This window comes from Hylobates moloch, unplaced genomic scaffold (assembly GCF_009828535.3).
Source record: "Hylobates moloch isolate HMO894 unplaced genomic scaffold, HMol_V3 SCAFFOLD_8, whole genome shotgun sequence".
Taxonomy (NCBI): domain Eukaryota; kingdom Metazoa; phylum Chordata; class Mammalia; order Primates; family Hylobatidae; genus Hylobates; species Hylobates moloch.
The window spans coordinates 62199710-62220315 of record NW_026652283.1 but is presented as its reverse complement, the minus strand read 5'-3'; the positions used below and the strand labels follow the sequence as shown (position 1 = coordinate 62220315).

The 20606-nt window shown below is 46.3% G+C and overlaps 1 protein-coding gene across 1 annotated transcript in view; it reads right to left on the bottom strand.

Moving 5' to 3' along the window:
* Window positions 1-7001: 7001 nt before the first annotated feature.
* The window catches only part of MYOC (myocilin), an 18235-nt gene continuing 4630 nt past the window's right edge, over window positions 7002-20606 (bottom strand). The window contains exons 2-3 of the mRNA XM_032160988.2: window positions 10840-10965; window positions 7002-8310 (exon numbers count right to left, since the gene is read on the bottom strand). Of these exons, the coding sequence (XP_032016879.1) occupies window positions 7526-8310; window positions 10840-10965 (911 nt within the window). The 3' untranslated portion in view covers window positions 7002-7525. The remainder of the gene's footprint in view (window positions 8311-10839; window positions 10966-20606) is intronic.

Here is a 20606-nt window from a genome sequence, read left to right as displayed (position 1 = left end):
AGAATCAAAGAGAGATCAGGCTGGGAAAGACTAATTCTTGTGTTTTATTTCCATTTGGTTTCTGAACACATTCTAGGATGTTCTCTCTGTTCATTTGTTCAGCAAATATTGAGTACCTACTATGTAAGCACGGCGCTGTTCTAGGGATATGTCACTACAAAACAATCAATCCGTACCCCATGGAGTTTACATTCCAATGGGGAAAGACTAACAAAAAACATACACAATGTAAGGCCAGGTGCAGTGGCTCACACCTCTAGTCCCGGCACTTTGGGAGGCCAAGGTGGGCAGATCAGTTCAGCTCAGGAGTTTGAGACCAGCCTGGACAATGTAGCAACCTCATATCTACAAAAACATACAAAAAAAAATTTAGCTGGGCATGGTGGTGGGCTCCTGTAGTCCCAGCTACTTGGGAGGCTGAGGTGCAAGGATCACTTGAGCCTGGGAGGTGGATATTGCCATAAGCTGAGATTATGTCATTGCACTTCAGCCTGGGTGACAGAGTGAGACCCTCTGTCAAAAACAAAACAAATACACAATGAAAAAACAGTGAATTATACATCAGGAGGTGATAAGTATAATGGAAAAGATGTGTTAAAGCAGTGAAACAGGTTAAGGGAGATTAGAAGTGCAGGTTGGTTGTAGTGTTAAACAGTGTGGTCTGGATAGGTGTATGAGCCCATTTTAATGCCACTGATAAAGGCATACCTGAGACTGGGAAGAATAAGAGGTTTAATTGGACTTACAGTTCTACATGATTCTGAGGGGAGTCCTCAGAATCATGGCGGAGGGTAAATGGCACCTCTTACATGGTGAGCAAGAGAAAATGAGGAAGATGCAAAAGCAGAAACCCCTCATTAAACCATCAGATCTCGTGAGACTTATTCACTACCATGAGAACAGTATGGGGGAAGCCGTCCCCATGATTCAAATTATTTCTCACCAGGTTCCTCCCACAATATGTGGGAATTATGGGAATATAATTCAAGTTGAGATTTGGGTGAAGACACAGCCAAAACATATCGTTCCGTCCCTGGCCCCTCAAAATCTCATGTCCTCACATTTCAAAATTAATAATGCCTTCCTAGCAGTCCCCCAAAGTCTTATTTCAGCATTAACCTAAAAGTCCATAGTCCAAAGTCTCATCTGAGACAAGGCAAGTCCCTTCCACCTATGAGTCTGTAAAATCAAAAGCAAGCTAGTTACTTCCTGGATACAGAAGGGTACAGGTATTTTGTAAATACAACCGTTCCAAATAAGAGAAACTGGCCAAAACAAAGGGGTTACAGGGCCCATGAAAGTCTGAAATCCAGCTGGGCAGTCAAATTTTAAAGCTCCAAAATGATCTCCTTTGACTCCAGGTCTGTAGGACCTCTTTAGAAAGGTGGCATTTGAGCAAAGACTTGAAGCCAGTGATGAAGTTAGGTGTGTGGACATTTGGGACAGAGGGAAGAACTAGTGAAAAGGTTCAAAGGTAGAAGTGTGCCTGGTGCATTCAAGGAGAGCAAGGAAGCTTGAGTAGAGTGGATTAGGGACATTTGTAGGATGAAGGCACAGTGGTGGAGGAAGGAGGCAGATGATGTGGGGTTTTGTAAGAACTCTGACTTTGACTTTGAATGAGATGGGAAGCCATAGAGGTTTTCAGAAAAAGAGGCATGATCCGGCTTGTGTTTTAATGGGATTATTCTGGCTACAGTGTTGAGAGTAGGCTGCATGGGTAGAGGGAACAGAAGCAGGTCGTCTGCTATTGTAGTAATACAGGAACAACAAGATGGTCATTTAGACCAATTACAGTTGGGGTGATGAGAAATATGGGAAGATTCTGGATCTACGTGTTTGAAGATGAAACCTACAGAAGCTGCTGATGGATTGGATATGGGGTATGAGAGAGAGAAGCGGGTAAAGGATAACTCCAAGATTTTTGGCCTGAGCAACTAGCGGGATGGTTTCCTCAGCCACAAGAAGAGCAGATTTACCTGGGTGCAATGGTTCATGCTTGTGGAGGCTGAGGCAGGAGGATTGTTTGAGGCTAGGAGTTTGAGACCAGCCTTGTCAACATAGAGAGACCCTGTCTCTACAAAAAAAAAAAAAAAAAGCCAGGCACATAGCTCAAACCTGTAGTCCCACCTACTTGGGAGGCTCAAGCTTCTTCTTGCTTGAGCCCAGGAGTTTGAGCCTACAGTGAGCTATAATTTGCCACTGCCCTCCAGCCTGGGTGATAGAGTGAGACCTTGTCTCAAAAAATAAAATAAAAAGAGCAGATATGGTGTGTCTGAGGAAGAAAGAGGAGAAGGTCAGATGTTCAACATATGCTAGTTTGACATGCCGAATAGACATCTAAATGGAGATGCCAAGGGGGCAGGTGATATAAGAATCTGGAGTTCAGGAGTAATGACTAGGCTGGAGATATAAACATGAGGTTCATTAGCATATGTCAGTTGGAATTTAAAGCCCTGATATTAGATGAGATGCCCAAAGGAATAAGTAGATAAGAAGAGACCCTAAACTGAGCCCTGGGGTGCCTCAGTCTTAAGAGGAAGCTAGCCTGTAATCTCAGCACTTTGGGAGGCTGAGGCGGGTGGATTGCCTGAGGTCAGGAGTTCAAGACTAGCCTGACCAACATGGTGAAACCCCGTCTCTACTAAAAATACAAAAATTAGCTGGGCATGGTGGCAGGCGCCTGTAATCCCAGCTACTCGGGATGCTGAGGCAGGAGAATCAGTTGAAACTGGGAGGCAGAGGTTGCAGTGAGCTGAGATCATGACATTGCATTCCAGCCTGGGCAACAAGAGTGAGACTTCATCTCAAAAAGAAATAAAAAATAAAAGGAGGTCGGGGTTAAAGAGAGGAACCAGCAAAAGAAAGAAAGAAGGAACAGTCAAAGATGGAGGAGGAGTCTAACATTCTGAAAGCTTCATGAAGGAAAAGTTTTTCTTCCCTTTGTTTCTACTTCCTCCACTCTCTTCTTCCATCCCAAAGCCTGATGCAGTAGGTTATGGAGAGAAAGAACAGGAGCCATGGGCAGGCCTGCACAAGCAGGATTGGCTCATCTCAGCATCTCAGTGTCTTTCCACCTTCCACTTTTCATCCAAACAGCTGGCAGGTAGAGGTGCTTAGTAGGATGAATGAGCTCATGCATTCTGATTTCTGGGCTTTTCAGTTTTTAAGAGTCAGCTGTCAGTGGGGGAGAGTGGTTGACACTCAGATGTTATGGGCTGAATGTTGTCCCCACCCCAAATTCATATCTGAAAGTCCTAATCCTGACCCTTTATTTTTAACTTTTAGTTTTTTTTTAGACAGAGTCTTGCTCTGTTCCCCAGGCTGGAGTGTGGTGGCATGATCTCGGCTCACTGCAGCCTTCGCCTCCCAGGTTCAAGCGATTCTCCTGCCTCAGCCTCTCAAGTGGCTGGGATTACAGGTGTGCACTACCACACCTGGCTAATTTTTATATTTTTAGTAGAGATGGGGTTTCACTATGTTGCCAGGCTGGTCTTGAACCCCTGACCTCAAGTGATCCTCCTGCCTTGGCCCCCCAAAGTGCTCGGGCTACAAGTATGAGCCACCACACCTATCCCTAATCCTAATACTTTAGAATGTAACTGTCTTTGGCGATAGGGCCTTCATAGAGGTGATTAAGCTAAGCTTAGGTCATTAGGGTGAAAAAGAGGAGATTGGGACACAGACACATACGGAGGGAAGATAATGTGAAGATGTAGAGAACAGCCAGCCATCTATAAGCCAAGGAGAGAGGCCTCAGAAGAAACCAACCCTGCTCACACCTTGATCTTGGACTTCCAGCCTCCAGAATTGTAAGAAAATTAATTTCTGTTGTTTAAGCTATGAAAGGAAAATAAATCTTGGGGTCCCAAAATCACTAAGCTAAAGTGAAAAGTCAAGCTGAAAACTACTTAGGGTAAACCTGCTTCCCATTCTGTTCAAAGTCACCCCTCTGCTCACCGAGATAAATGCATATCTGATTGTCTCACCTACCCGTGACCTGGAAGCCCCCTCCCTACTTGAGTTGTCCCACCTTTTGGACAGAACCAACGTACATCTTACATGTATTGATTGGTGTCTCATGTCTCCCTAAAATGTATAAAACCAAGCTGTGCCCCAACCACCTTGGGCACATGTCATTAGGACCTCCTGAGGCTCTGTCACGGTGCCCTCAACCTTGGCAAAATAAACTTTCTATATTAACTGAGACTCGTCTCAGCTATTTGGGGTTCACAAAGCCACCCTGTTGGTGGTATTTGTTATGGGAGTTCAAGTATACTAATACACCAGTGGAGAGGCATTTTGAGATCTCATCCTCTCCCTCCTCACTCATAGCATGTGTAATCTTAATGAGAATAAACTCCCAGGGGAAAAGAAAAGTCAGGCTTGGTGCGGTGGCTCACGCCTGTAATCCCAGCACTTTGGGCTGCTGAGGCCAGCAGATTACTTGAGGTCAGGAGTTCGAGACCAGCCTGGCCAACATGGTGAAACCCCTGTCTCTACCAAAAATATGAAAATTAGGCATGGTGGCACATTCCTGTAATCCCAGCTACATGAGAGGCTGAGGCAGGAGAATCAATTGAACCCGGGAGGCGGAGGTTGCAGTGAGCTGAGATAGCACCACTGCACTCCAGCCTGGGTGACAGAGTGAGACTCTGTCTCAAAAAAAAAAAAAAAGTCAGATTTTTGGCTTTGCTTTCCAAACCTATCGTCTTTAGAACTCAGGATAGGAAGAATTGTCTTAAAGCCAAGGCTTTGACTTTTAAGAGCTGATTCTCTTGGAAATCAAAAGGCTGAGCTCTGGTCCCATGAACAACAACCTGAGAAGATAGGTGAAGAGTATTCCATCTCTACAGTCTGAATAAAGTCTAGAAGAATAAGGGAACTTCAGAGGGAGAAAGAGAGCTTAAAAATTAGCCAGGCCTGGTGGTGGGTGCCTGTAATCCCAGCTACTCAGGAGGCTGAGGCAGGAGAATCGTTTGAACCCAGGAGGCAGAGGTTGCAGTGAGCCGAGCCACTGCACTCCAGCCTGGGTGACAGAACGAGACTCTCAGAAAAAAAAAAAAAAAAGAGAAAACTTAGATTCTGGAGGTTTCCTGATAGGACTTCATGTACTAGGTAGGTTGGGGCAAGAGAAAGTAGAGGAGACTTGTGCTCATTTCCAGGTGAAGCCTGTGGGGTGGCAGACCTTTAGGAGAAGTGGCCCTGACCCAGCAGGGGCACAGCAGGAGAGTAAAAGGGAACCTGTGTTCCTACCCTGCAGGACAGCTCCCACTGTGTCCCCATATCCTTGGTGGTACACACAACAGGCTGGAAGAAAGCTGCCTTGGCCAGGCATGGTGGCTCACACCTGTAATCCCAGCACTTTGGGAGGCTGAGGAAGGTGGATCATGAGGTCAGGAGTTTGAGACCAGCCTGACCAACATGGTGAAACCCCTGTCTCTACTAAAAATACAAAAATTAGCCGGGTGTGGTGGTAGGTGCCTGTAATCCCAGCTACTCAAGAGGCTGAGGCAGGAGAATCGCTTGAATCCGGGAGGCAGAGGCTGGAGTGCAGAGATCATGCCACTGCACTCCAGCCTGGGTGACAGAGTGAGACTCCTCAAAAAAAAAAAAAAAAAAAAAAAAAGCTGCCTCATGGGTCTGGCCATTGGAACTCAGAGGACACCAAATTTGGAACTGGGTACAGAGATGTGGATGCCAACAGCAAAGCTGGAATCTGCCTGATGGCTAAAATCATGTGTGAGACCCTCTGCCTGGGTTCTTCCCCCTGAGTGCCAGTGCGCCCTCAACCTCACTTGTCTCAAGCATAGATGCCACCTCAAAGATGTGGGGAGAGGAGAAGCCTGAATTGGCTGACAACACACTGATGTGATGGAATCCAAGCTGAACTGGCAAATGAAGTGTTCTACCATTAGGTACGATGGCAACTGAAGAGGGAAATTAAGTTTGTTATTAAAAAATAATGCAGCCAGGTGTGGTAGCTCATGCCTGTAATCCCAGCACTTTGGAGGCCGAGGTGGGAGGACTACTTGAGGCCAGGAGTTTGAGACAAGCTGGGCAACATAGTACAATCCTGTCTCTACAAAAAAATTTAGAAAATAATATTGCTATAAGGGCTGGGAGGATAATGGAGTTATTAATGGATGTATTAATAACCGTAAAGTCACCGCACCAGGCCTGACTTTTCTTTTCCCCTGGAGATGGATGGTCGTGATGGTTGACCAATAATATGAATGTGTTTAACACTACTAAACTGTGCCCTTATAAATCCTGGGATGGTAAATTTTGTTAATTTTACTGCAGTTTTAAGAGTTGGAAGAACAAAACAATGCTATAAGGTTTCTCCACCTGAGGTTGTGGCTTATAAAATTCATACCCCTGATGACAGATAAAAACTGAAGTGGAGAGGCCGGGCGCAGTGGTTCATGCCTGTAATCCCAGCACTTTGGGAGGCTGAGGCGGGTGGATCACGAGGTCAGGAGATGGAGACCATCCTGGCTAACATGGTGAAACCCCATCTCTACTGAAAAATTAAAAAAAAAAAAATTAGCTAGGGGTGGTGGCGGGCACCTGTAGTCCCAGCTACTTGGGAGGCTGAGGCAGGAGAATGGTGTGAACCTGGGAGGCGGAACTTGCAGTGAGCCGAGATCACGCCACTGCACTCCAGCCTGGGCGACAGAGTGAGACTCCATCTCAAAAAAAAAAAAAAAAAAAAATCAAAAACAAACTGAAGTGGAGTTAGGGTGAATAGAGGGTGGGTTCAGGGGAGAGATGGAAAGATTGCTCTCGTAGTGCCAAGAGCACTAGCAAATGGAGATGGGAAGGTGTGGATGCTGCTATTTGCTTGGTGTCATCCTGGGCAACACCTCAAAACCAGGCATAAGCCTCTCAGTTACACACACACACCACCTTTAACATCCTGCAATCACATCTCCCAACCTGAAGGAATTACCTGATGGTTGGAATCTATACCCTTCTCTTAAGCAAAGATTCCCACAAAGTTCAAGGAAGAGAACGTTAGGTAAGAAAATTTTATTTCACAATGCAAAGGGTTATGTGAGACCCAACTGTATTCTATCTGAAGCATTAGAAGCCAATTGTAGTAAATGCATCTTACTTATATTCGATGCTGGCCAGAGGAGCTATTCTGCTTCCTTTAGATGTTATGCTTTTTATTGTGGCTTGTGGTAACCATGTAACATGCAAGAGCAATGGTTTTCAGGAAGAAACTATTACGCCTTATCGCTTTTGCCCCAAATCACAAGAAAACTTGAACTATGTCATTAAACATCTCATACATGCTGACAGGAGATAAAGGATATTTATTATATGAAATTGTCTACACCCTCAGACTACAATTCCTGCATAGTCAGATGGTGACCATGTTCATCCTTCTGGATTAACGAAAACTTGGAAAGCAGTCAAAGCTGCCTGGGCCCTGGCTGGCTGGCTCTCCCTTCAGCCTGCTCCCCACAAGAGCCCTGAGCATCTCCTTCTGCCATTGCCTGTACAGCCTGGAGGCTTTTCACATCTTGGAGAGCTTGATGTCATAAGTGACCATGTTCAAGTTGTCCCAGGCAAAGAGCTTCTTCTCCAGGGGATTGTAGTCAATCATGCTGCTGTACTTGTAGCGGTTCTTGAATGGGATGGTCAGGGTCTTGCTGATACCTGTGCCTGTGTCATAAGCAAAGTTGATGGTAGCATCTGCTGAGGAGTAGCTGCTGACGGTGTACAAGGTGCCACAGATGATGAAGGCATTGGCGACTGACTGCTTACGGATGTTTGTCTCCCAGGTTTGTTCGAGTTCCAGATTCTCTGGGTTCAGTTTGGAGAGGACAATGGCACCTTTGGCCTCATCGGTGCTGTAAATGACCCAGAGGCCTGCTTCATCCACAGCCAAGTCAATGTCTGTGTAGCCACCCCAAGAATATGGGAACTGTCCATGGTAGCCAGCTCCAGGGATTTCCTTCTCAGCCTTCACTGTCTCGGTATTCAGCTCGTATCTTACGACAGTTCTAGACTCAGCGCCCTGGAAATAGAGGCTCCCCGAGTACACCACAGCACCCGTGCTTTCCAGTGGCCTAGGCAGTATGTGAACCTTAGAAGGGTAGCCCTGCATAAACTGGCTGATGAGGTCATACTCAAAAACCTGGCGGACGTCTGTGCCAACTGTGTCGATTCTCCACGTGGTCTCCTGGGTGTAGGGGTAGGTGGGCTTGGGGTCTCTCATCCACACACCATACTTGCCAGTAATTGTTTCTGCTGTTCTCAGCGTGAGAGGCTCTCCTACCCAAACTAGTTCTCCACATCCTGGTAAATTCAGAAAAGAAAATGAAGCACCACTTAATCCATAATCTTTCCAAACACAGACAATGATCATGCGGAAGCTTGGCAGAGCCAGTAGATGTGAGAGCCCTGGAGACAATTCGTCTGTGTTTAAAGGTAGGCTCTGGGGCTGGGCGCAGTGGCTCAAGCCTGTAATCCCAGCACTTCGGGAGGCCGAGGCGGGCGGATCACGAGGTCAGGAGATCGAGACCATCCTAGCTAACATGGTGAAACCCCATCTCTACTAAAAATAAAAAAATAAAAATTAGCCGGGAGTGGTGGCAGGCGCCTGTAGTCCCAGCTACTGGGGAGGCTGAGGCAGGAGAATCGCGTGAACCTGGGAGGCGGAGCTTGCAGTGAGCCGGGATCGCGTCACTGCAGTCCAACCTGGGTGACAGAGCGAGACTCCACCTCAAAAAAAATAAAAATAAAATAAAAATAAAGCTAGGCTCTGCCACCCACTGGCTGTGTGATTTTCAGTAAGTTACTTAGCTCTCTATGCCTCAGTTATCGCATTTGTAAAAGGGGATACTAATAGTGTTTTGGGTGGCAGAGCCTAGCTTTATTTTTATTTTATTTTTTTTTTTTTTGAGATGGAGTCTCGCTCTGTCACCCAGGCTGGAGTGCAGTGGCGCGATCTCGGCTCACTGCAAGCTCCGCCTCCCGGGTTCACGCCATTCTCCCGCCTCAGCCTCTCCCAGTAGCTGGGACTACAGGCGCCCGCCACCATGCCCGGCTAATTTTTTGTATTTTTAGTAGAGACGAGGTTTCACCGTGGTCTCGATCTCCTGACCTCGCGATCCGCCCTCCTCGGCCCCCCAAAGTGCTGGGATTACAAGCGTGAGCCACCGCGCCCGGCCGGCTGTTGTAAATTTTAAATGTAATTATATATGTTAAGTGCTTGGTATAGAGTAAATATATGGTAAATGCTATGTGATCAATCTGTGTTTCATGTTATTGACAATTATTGCTATCACTGAGGGGCATGCCTGGGAGTGGCAGCTATAAAATATTTAAAGTACAATTCACTCAGTATCAGTTGTAAGGATGAAAGTTGCACAGAGGGCTTCAACTGCATTTGTAATATTCTACTTAAGCTGGGCAGGGACTCATGGGTGTTCATTGTATTACTTATTGTGACTTCCATGCCTGGTTTATTTCATTACTATAAGATAGGAGAGAGAAAAATCAACTCATAAGAATAATCTCCATACAACAAAGTTTTTCAAGCCCTATCTGATGAGTCACGTATTTCATACATCATTTTAATATAATAAACATGAAAATAATTGTTTTTTGAGACAGGGTCTTACACTGTTACCTAGGCTGGAGTGCAGTGGGGCAATCACAGTGCACTGCAGCCTTGACCTCTCAGGCTCAAGCACCCCTCCCATCTCAGCCTCCTGAGTTGCTGGGACTACAGGTGCCTGCTATCACACCTGGCTAATTTGGTTAAGAAAATAATTTTTTAAATGTAGTGAAGAGATGGTTGAAAATTTAGAGTTATCAGAATCACAACGGATGTCTGTATTTTTTTTTTTTTTTTTTTTGAAACAGAGTCTCACTCTGTCGCCCAGGCTGGAGGGCAGTGGCGTGATCTCGGCTCACTGAAACCTCTGCCTCCTGGGTTCAAGCAATTTTCCTGCCTCAGCCTCCCAAGTAGCTGGGATTACAGGTGACTGCCACCACGCCTGGCTAATTTTTGTATTTTTAGTAGAGACAGTGTTTCACCATGTTGGCCAGGCTGGTCTTGAACTCCTGACCTCAAGTGATCCGCCCGCCTCAGCCTCCCAAAGTGCTGGGATTACAGGCTTGAGCCACCAAGCCTGGTCCAGATTTCTCTACTTTTAATGGCACCTTTGGTTCCCTCATAGAAGGTAGAAACACTTTGCTGCTCATATCTTAGAGAACCGTGTTTTAAATATTTCATAACCCCTACTTGCATGCATGCCCTTCAGTGCTAGTAATCATTGTCAGTAACATGGATAGTCAAAGTTTCTGGAAGTCACAGTATCAGTCATAAAGTTGGACTTTCAGGGAACACCTTGGAGAGAGCCAAACTGTACTTTTCCTAAGTGGCCAAAGTTCAGAAAACATACCGTTAGTAACAGATTGTGGCTGAGATGGTGCTTGGTGTACACCTGTCCCTAAAATAAAGATATGAAGGCACTACTGAAAAATGTAACTTCTCAAGTATACCTAATTCTACATGACAATCAAATGGATGAAATCAACACATCTCTCATCTTGCCCCGTGCAGCCCAGCCCAGCCTCCCAAGTGTGGGTGATAGGATAGAGGGCTTTGTTAGGGAAAGGCTGACTCCTACAGACCTGCTCTGACAAGGGAACAGAGAGAGAGAGAGTTCTGTTCCTCCTCTCCTCCCCTCCCTCTGCTCCCAGGGAAGTTAGTTTCCCCCTTGGGTGGGCAATTACCCTATACTGATTCTCTGAACACAGCACTAGACATGAATAAAGACCATGTGGGCACAAAAGGGAAGAAACCTAACTTCATACCGTTGTCTCCCTCTCCACTCCTGAGATAGCCAGATGGGCTCTCCTTCAAAATTCGGGAAGCAGGAACTTCAGTTAGCTCGGACTTCAGTTCCTGGAAGGCCAAAGTGTCCAAATTCCATGTAGAAACTGCATTAAAAGAAAGAGACAAAATTTTACTGTAAGAAAAAATGGCCCAAGGATTGACTATGTTGAGGATGACATTTAAATAGCCTGCTGCCAGGCATGGTAGCTCATGCCTATAATCCCAGCACTTTGAGAGGCCAAGGCAGACGGATCACCTGAGGTCAGGAGTTCGAGACCAGCCTGGCCAACATGGTGAAACCCTGTCTTTGCTAAAAATACAAAAAAATTAGCTGGGTGTGGTGGCAGGTGCCTATAATCCCAGCTTCTTGGGAGACAGGCAGGAGAATTGCTTGAACCCAGGAGGGGGAGATTGCAGTGAGCTGAGACTGCACTATTGCACTCCAGCTTGGGCAACAAGAAAGAAACTCTGTTTCAAAACTAACTAACTAAATAAATAGGCTCCTAAAGATACGGTGTTTGAGATTTGGTTTTAGATAAGGACTGGGGATGGGGTGGGGGTCAGAGAAGGGAAGATAAAACATGATTGGACTGTGCTGATAACAGTTGGGCCTGAGTGATGGCTACGTTGGAGTGCATTGTAGTCTCTCTACTTTTGTGAATATTTGAACAATTCCATAATTAAAAACCTCATAAATAATAAATTGCAGGGCAATGTGCCTACCTTAGAGTAGGGTATTCAAAATCAAATATTTTAATTCCACTAGAAGGGCTGATTTGTGAATAGGAGAGTTGTAATTTCAGGAATATGGAGACAGTCCTCAGCATCTTCTTAGATGTCTGAATTTCAACAATTAAAAATTCACGAAAAATTAGCTGGGCATGGTGGTAAGCATCTGCAGTCCTGCGTACTTGGGAGGCTGATGTGGGAGGATTGCTTGAGCCCAGAAGTTCAAGGCTGCAGTGAGCTATGATCCTGCCACTGCACTCCAGCTTGGGTAAAAGAGCAAGGCCCAGTCTCACAAAAAAAAAAAAAAAAAAAAAAAAAAAGAGACCAGGCACAGTGGCTCATGCCTGAAATCCCAGCGCTTTGGGAGGCCGAGGCAGGCGGATCACTTGAGGCCAGGAGTTCAAGACTAGCCTGGCCAACGTGGCGAAATTCCATCTCTACTAAAAATACAAGAATTAGCCGGGTGTGGTGGCACATGCCTATAGTTCCAGATACTCAGGAGGCTGAGGATCACTTGATCCCAGGAGGCAGAGGTTGCAGGGAGTTGGGATTGTGCAACTATACTCCAGTCTGGGCAACATAGCAAGACTCTGTCTCAAGAAAAAAAAAAAAAAGAATTTAATTGTGGCTCATGTCTGTAATCCCAGCATTTTGGGAGGCCAAGACAGGAGCAGCACTTGAGCCCAGGTGTTCAACACCAGCTTGGGCAACATAGGGAGACTCCTCTTAAAAAAAAAAAAAAAAGATAAAAATTTACTGCATGACTTAAGGTTTTTTCCCTTGTTATATGCAAATATTCTTGTAAGAAGTAACATATTAAGCTTTATACTTTCAGCAGAAATATTCTGCCTGATTCCTTTCTGAGACCAGTTTTGCATAATGGAGAGGGAGTGTGTGCAGAGTTCCTATAGGAGTTTGGGGTGGGGGCGGTAAGCCATACAGAAGGGAAGCGGGTGGGCAGCACTGGTTAGACAGTAAGTGATCACGGTATGCTACGTGTCTCTACTCTTGCTTAGGATTATGATCTTACAGCAGTTCTTGAATACAAGGATGAGGCAATAGTCACAAGGAATAGGCTTGGCTGTTTTATAATGCAGTTTGGCCAGGCACGGTGGCTCACACCTGTAATCCCAGCACTTTGGGAAGCCAAGGTAGACAGATTGCTGGAGCCTAGGAGTTCAAGACAAACCTGGGCAACATGGCAAAACCCCATCTCTACAAAAAATACAAAAAGTTAGCCCTGTGTGGTGATGTGTACCTGCAGTCCCAGCTACTTGGGAGGCTGAGGCGGGAGGATCCCTTGAGCCCGAGAGGTCAAGGCTGTGGTGAACAGTGATTGCACCGCTGCACTCCAGCCCTGGCATAAAGTGAGACCCCGTCCTCCCCTCCAACCTCCCAAAAAACCTATCACATACACATAAAAACAAATAAAATGCAGGTTTGATGATTATTCAGGTATGGCAAGGCCAACATCCCGTGAGGCAATTGTCACTGAAAAGCAAGTTAAAGCAAAATTATGGAGATGGTAAAAAGATCAGCAGTTGTTGGGTGAGGAAGGGATGACTAGGTGAGGCACAGACGATTTTTAGGGCAATGAATACTGTGTATGATACTATAATGGTGGACACATGTCACTGTGCATTTATCCAAACCCATAGAAGGCGCAACACCAAAAATGAACCCTAATTTAAGCTGTGGACCTTGGGTGATGTGCCTGCTGATGCAGGTTCATCAGTTGTAACAACTGCTGTGGCGGGAGATGATGATAATTGGGGAGGCTGTGCATGTGTTGGGGCCGGTAGTATCTGGGAACTCTTTGTACTTTTCTCTCAATTTTGCTGTGAACATAAAACTCCTCTAAAAAAAAATTATCTTTACGAGTTGTTGTACTCACAGATCCCAAGAGGAAGGGGGCACACTAAGCCCAGGAGGACACCTGGGGAAGCACCAGGGTTGCTCCAGAAGAGGGCGCCAGGGGAAAATGTGGGAAAGCGCCTTTATTCTTTCCATGGGAAGGAAAGAAAGGGGAGGCAGGGTAAGCAGGTTTAGGATTGGGGAGTTTGAATAATTTCAGCAGGCTCTGGGGTCACAGGATAATATCTCTAATTGTCTGGTACCAGGCCCTGGGTGATTAGGTAAGGGGGACAGTGGCCTTGAGTTTGAGCCAGATGGAGGTGGTCACAGGGTGTGGGCTCTGGATTGGTTGGTTTGCATATGAAAGCTGTGCTCCCAGGCGAGTCCTTTGCTAAGTGTAGGAACTGGCTACCCCTGGGAGGGGCAGTTCCTCTCATGTTTGCAAGGCCCAGACAGCAAAGCATCAGAATAAAAAGACATGCTTAATACACTGGGCTTTTCTCTTGCTGAACCTCTGAGTCACTTCTCTGCCCTTTGAGCAACTTGTTCCCCACTCAGGATTCTCAGGTGTTCAGGACAGTGGGAGGAAAGTCAGTGCATCCCCTGAGGCCAGGGCGCCTACACAGCTGAGAGGGTCAGGAAGACATGTTCTGCCTTTGATCATTTGTTTGCTCAGCTCTCCTAAATTTAGATTTCAGGCAGAGAGGATCACCACAGAAGTCTTAGTCCTCTGGTTGTACCACCTTTCATCAAAGCCACACATTATTTTACATTTTCACATCTCCAGAATCAGAGTACCTTGTTTGAGTTGCTGGGGTTCAGCTTCAACAAATTATAGTACTGGAAAAAATTTCTCCTTGGAAGGAGGTGAAGAAAACATTCAGCTAGCTCTCAGGTGCAGGCTGGGCCAGACAGCCTTGCTGCCCACAGTGAACCAGCTCAGTAGCTGCTGCAGCTGCCTGCCCCTGATCCCAGCTACCCTTCTCTCCTCTCCACCCCTGCCTCTGTGTGGCTGCAGTTGTTAGCCTCCCTAAAAGTGTTAATGCCCTGGAGGTGGGTGGGTCCTCCATCCCTGGGATATCCCTCAGTCTAGAGTGCACCATGTAAGTAGTTAAAACCCATAAGCTGGCCAGGCGCAGTGGCTCATGCCTGTAAACCCAGCACTTTGGGAGGCCGAGGTGGCAGACTTAAATGAGGCCAAGAGTTTGGGACCAGGCTGGGCAACATAGCGAGACCCTATCTTTACAAAAAATTAAAAAGGTAGGTGGATGCGGTGGTGCAGCCTCTGGTCTCAGCTACTCAGGAAGCTGAGGCAGGAGGATGACTCTTGAGTCCAAGAGGGCAAGGCTGCAGTGAGCCATGATCATGCCACCGCACTACAGCCTGGGTGACAGAGTGAGACCCTGTCTTAAAAAAAAAAAATTAAAAAAAAGACTCATAAGCCAAAATGTATAGTAACTGAAAACATCCTCAATGTGCATTCCAAACTCCAGGGGCAATTGGGAGTACCTGCAGGGACATGGCAGGCCTTCATTATCCCTAGCCTCAAATCCACAGAGCTATTTATCCATCCTTTTAGTCACATCACTGGAGCACCTATTGAGAGTAAGGCTGTGCTAGGTGCTCAAGAAAAAAGGTGTCTAAGACACAAGTTTGTCTAATAGGCTTGTCTATGTTAAAAAAAAAAAAAAAAAAAAGACACAATTGGTCCATGCCCTTAAGGAAATCATAATCTGGCAAAGTCCTCATAGCCGAGAAGGAAAATGGGTTTATTCCAGGCTGCTGTGGAAACCAGTTTCTTGGACAATCTGAATGGCTCCTGGAGAGTCCTGGAAACTTTATTTCATTCCCTGCCTCTCCTCCTCCCTATCTGAGGTTGTGCAGGGGTGAGGAAGCCCCTTTGTTCTTCATTCTAAAGGTTGCATTGGCCTAGGAGAGTATCCAGGCCAGGGACTGATTCACTAGGTCAAATGGAGTTTCCTTAGATCGACCTGAGGCCAGTACCAGCTGCTTCCCTTCTCCCCTGGGCGGGCACCACACACGTCTGGCAGGGACTTGGTACTGCCCATGGGGGAGAGGGACAGGGTGCCCGAGGTTCCCTGTTCTTCTGTGCTGCCAGGGAGAGGTAAGAGAGAGTGACCCCCTTCCTGTACACAGGGTGGCAGAACCATCTGTAACTTCCCTCTCTGCTGCTGCCTTGTCCATTGCCATGCCTTCTCTCTTAGGCCCAAAACACACACCCAGGCTGTTAGGAGCAGCCCACCGCTGCCTGGCCCCCCCAACCTCCTGCAATGTGCAGAGGCTCATTCGATGTGGCAAAGTTTTGCCAGGACAATTTTTCAAAATCAGGGCATTAAGCAAGTTCCTTGAATTGAGCTGGTTTCCTTTCATCTGTACCTTTTCTTGGATCACTGCAGATTCTGCCTCAGGACAATTCAAATTTCTTTTCTTTCATTGTCTCAACTCTCAGAATATAAGAGTTGCTGGGCGTGGTGGCTCACGCCTGTAATTCCAGTACTTTGGGAGGCTGAGGCGGGTGGATCATGAGGTCAGGAGTTCGAGACCAGCCTGACCAACATGCTGAAACTCTGTCTCTATTAAAAATACAAAACTTAGCCGGGCATACAGGTACATGCCTGTAATCCAGCAACTAGAGAGGCTAAGTCAGAAGGATCGTTTGAACCTGGGAGGCAAAGGTTGCAGTGAGCTGAGATCATGCCATTGGACTCCAGCCTGGGTGACAGAGAGACTCTGTCTCAAAAAAAAAAAAAAAAAAAGAAAAAAGGAATTGGTTTCAGGCAATGTGAGGCAAGAGAAATACTGCATGCCATCTGTACAAAAAGTCTGGAGGACTGCCCCACCCCTGTCCCTGCACTTCAGCTATGCCACCCACAGTTGACATGTGAGAGTCCCTTAATAAATGTGTCAATACTAAAATTTCTCTGGAATGTTTCAAAATCACTAACATTTCATTTTGAATGTGGAAGAAAACCAAAAAGAGATTATGAAAATATTAAGGGCTATATTGTGACAGATCGTTAAAATTTTTAGGGCTTTTTTTTTAGGTTTTTAAAAAAATATTAAATTCAGGCAAGCCACCCCTCCCCTGCATCTGGCCCCTTTACACATACAAAATGATGTATTTTATGCTGGTTATTTAATTTAGCAACTTACTGAGAAAAGACATATACTAAGAAAAGTAGGGGTATACATACCTACCAGTCAGTGGGGAGAAAATTAAGAAAGAAATGCCCCTTTTGCTACAGAGGGAAGGAAGAAAGTGAAACCCAAAAAAGTTAGGCATTTTCACGGATGACTTCCTTGTGGATAGCTAAAGTATGTACTGGCTTTGCAACTCTAAAAAACAGCTTGTGTGTGTGTGTGTGTGTGTGTGTGTGTGTGTGTGTGTGAAGCAAGATGGTTTGTCGGCATTTATAGCTCTTTACCCATTTCAAGTAATTGTTATGTAATTTTTAAATGTGATCTGGTGCCTTCAAAGTTTCAGAGAAATAGAGAAAGGCTTTAGGACTGCAGGCAGCGCCTGATAAAGTTGAACTATCACTACTACTTATTAAGTGTCTCTTATGAGCCAGTACTGTGCTGGGTGCTTGCTACTCACTACTTTCAAATAATGGTCCTGAAAGTGAGCATTAATATCCCCTTTTGCAAATGAGGAAACCGAGGTTCAGAGAGGTTAAGTAACGTGCCCAAGGTCACACAGCTAAGTGGTGTGGCTGGGACTTGAACCTATGTCTTCCAAGGCTACGGCAGCTGTGAACTCTTCTATCCTGTGCTGAGGAGGTGTGTCAGTTATAAACGTATTGCCTCTCAGAGCTGAATGCACCCTTCCATGTATGCTGTCTGAAGAACAGGAGCTTTGAAGTGAGCTCGATGTTGAACTATCTCAGTAGAGGGCGCTGGAGGGACATCGTGGGAGGAAGAAGGTCTGCAGTTTTCCTGTCCTGCGTCCATAGGCGGTACGACTATGAGGACATTTGGTGGAGTCCTGCCCCAGCCAAGGACCCAGAGCGAAGTTATTCTATGACCTGACAGCCACAGCCTGGCCATAACCTTTCCACAGCCCTCCCAACAAGGAACCCAGAGTCCCTGCACAGGGACCCCAGTGCTCTGGAGGCCTCCTGCCTATGCCTGCCCTGACTCTCACCATGCCCATGCCACACGTTGCAGGTTGCCCTCCTCACCTGCACTGGGAGGCGGCCTATTGCAGCTGCAGACCAGCTGAGGCCTGCACACACTAGCCACCTTCTCTGCTAGCTGATGTGCTGAACCTCACCTTCCCCTTCCAAGCTTGTCCGGCACCCTCACTCAGCCCTAGGTGCCTATGGAGTTCACTTCTATCTATAGTTGCTCTTTCATCACAGTAATTCTTTAAAGTAAACTTCCCCAGCTTAACCCACTGTGTGATTTCTATCTCCCGACTGGACCCAGATTGCTCCTGGAGGCTTTAGAAGAGTCTCAAAGATGCTGCTCAGCACTTTGTGGGGTGACCCACTCCTGGGGCTGAGCTCAGGTCCCAGTGGGTTGCCCTGTAAACTCTCAGCTCCTGGGCTGTGCACTCAATCCTCTTATCAATTCTTCCACCCTCACTGGCAAAGAAGAGGCAGCAAAAGTGCCTGGCTGGTGCCAAGTTCCCTGCCGGATCCCACCATGGCCCTTACGGCTCTGAGCAAGGAGCCCTTCAGATTGTTCCTTGGAGGAACCACTCCTTATGTGCATTAGCTGGAATAAACACGAACTGCAAGAAAACAAAATGTCAGGGAATGGCTTCCAGGATGACTGCAAGGCCAGTTCCCAGTTGGCAGGGGCGATGGTTAAATTATGAGCCTGCTGGCTTCTTCTAGGTCATGTCAGCCAGGAGCATCTGGCAATGGTCAGCCTCCAGGAATAGAGCCATCTGGCATGAGGATGGAAGCCCAGAATAGAGGATGCAAGACCCAAAGGCAGGGAAGCAATCTCATAAAGGGGCCTGGACCTAAGCCGGAAGTCATAGCTCCTAGTTCAGCTCTGCCAGGTCCCAGCTGTGTGACTTTGAGTAAATGACTCCACCTCTCTGAGCCCCAGTATTCTGAGCTGAGTTGTTTGGATGATTACATAAGTAACTATAAATGAAATGGCCCTCCATAAAGATGTGTCAACACTAAAATTTCTCTGGAATGTTTTAAAATCACTAACATTTCATTGTGAATGTGGAGGAAAACCAAAAAGAGATTGTGAAAATATTAAGGACTGTACTGTGTTAGATAGTTAGCATTTTTGGGGCTTTTATTTTTTAGGTTTTTTTTTTTTTTTTTTTTTTTTTGAGACAGAGTCTTGCTCTGTCACCGAGGCTGGAGTACAGTGGCATGATCTCAGCTCATTGCAACCTTTGCCTCCTGGGTTCAAGCGATTATTCTGCCTCAGCCTCCTGAGTAGCTGGGACTACAGGTTCCTGCCACCACACCTGGCTAATTTTTGTATTTTTAGTAGAGACAGAGTTTTACCATACTGGCCAGGCTGGTCTCGAACTCCTGACCTCATGATCCACCTGCCTCAGCCTCCGAAAGTGCTGGGATTACAGGCGTGAGCCACTGTGCCCAGCTGTTTTTTTTCTAGGTTTTTAAAAATGTTTAAACTCAGTCCTTCTGTGGTTTAAAGGTTCATATCTATTACAAAATTCTGGAAATGTTCTGTGTTCTCTGCCCTCACTTCTTTATAGACTTGCATTTTAGAGACCTCAACCTGGAAACTGAATTTATTAACTCGTTTGCCTATAGACATAGGCATTGTAATAATTTTCATAGATATTTTCTATCACTGAAAAGTTCAGTCCATATTACATAAATAAAAGGAATGAAGTAAAACAAGCTATGCCTAATTATCTACAGGTTGTCAGAAACATCTTAGGAAAGTGAAGACTAGCTAATAGACTATTGTCCTGAGTACTGCTCTAACTTGTACTGTCTCTAGAATCAATGCATGTTATTAAAATGTTATGCACATGTTGACATATTGATTATTGAATGATGCTTTAAAACAATAGTGGAACTCTGGCCAGGTGCGGGTGGCTCATGCCTGTAATCCTAGCACTTTGGGAGGCTGAGGTGGGTGGATCACGAGGTCAGGAGTTCAAGACCAGCCTGGCCAGCATGGTGAAACCCCATCTCCACTAAAAATGCAAAAATTAGCTGGGCATGGTGGTACGTGCCTGTAATCCCAGCTACTTGGGAGGCTGAGGCAGGAGAATCGCTTGAACCCAGGAGGTGGAGGTTGCAGTGAGCCGAGACCACGCCACTGCACTCCAGCCTGGTGATAGTGCAAGACTCCATCTTCAAAAAAAAAAAAAAAAAGGAATAGTGGAACTCAAGTAAAAGAAGCCTTTCTAGTTATATTTTATTCACTGGGTGGCCACTGCTCCACACTGCACTGGGTGCTTCCCTGTGTGACTGCTAATTTGCATGATGACTCCCATGAGGGATTATCATCCCCATCCTATTCTAGGTGAGGAAAGGGAATCTGCAGCACTTGTGCTGAACACCTCAGGTTTCTCCCCTCCACCCTCCACTCACATCCTGCCCACCTTTTTGCAGTCATTGCTGAGGCAACCTGCCTCTTGCAGGTATCACCTGCGGGGACCTCGCCTCAGCCACCGTGGCCCAGCTTCTCTGACTTTCTGCATAGAAAGTCTACAGGAACAGGCCAGGCACTGTGGCTCATGCCTGTAATCCCAGCACTTTGGGAGATCAAGATGGGTGGATACTTGAGGTCAGGAGTTCAAGACCAGCCTGGCCAACATGGTGAAACCCTGTCTGTACTGAAAAAAAAAAAAAAAAAAAAAAGTTAGATGGGTGTGGTAGTGTGCACCTGTAATCCCAGCTACTCGGGAGGCTGAGACAGGAGAATTGTTTGAACCCAGGAGGCGGAGGTTGCAGTGAGCCAAGATTGTGCCACCGCACTCCAGCCTGGGGGACAGAGAAAGACTCCATCTTAAAAAAAAAAAAAATCAGTCTGCAAGAACAAACCTCGTGCCCACATCCGAGTATCATGGAATTGCAATATACTCCATGGGATAGCCCTTGGCCAAGAGGGCATCAGATCCATGGGTAAACACTCCCCTCTTCTGTTGTAGTCTACATAGCCCCTCTGAAGGGCTTGATGGGATGGA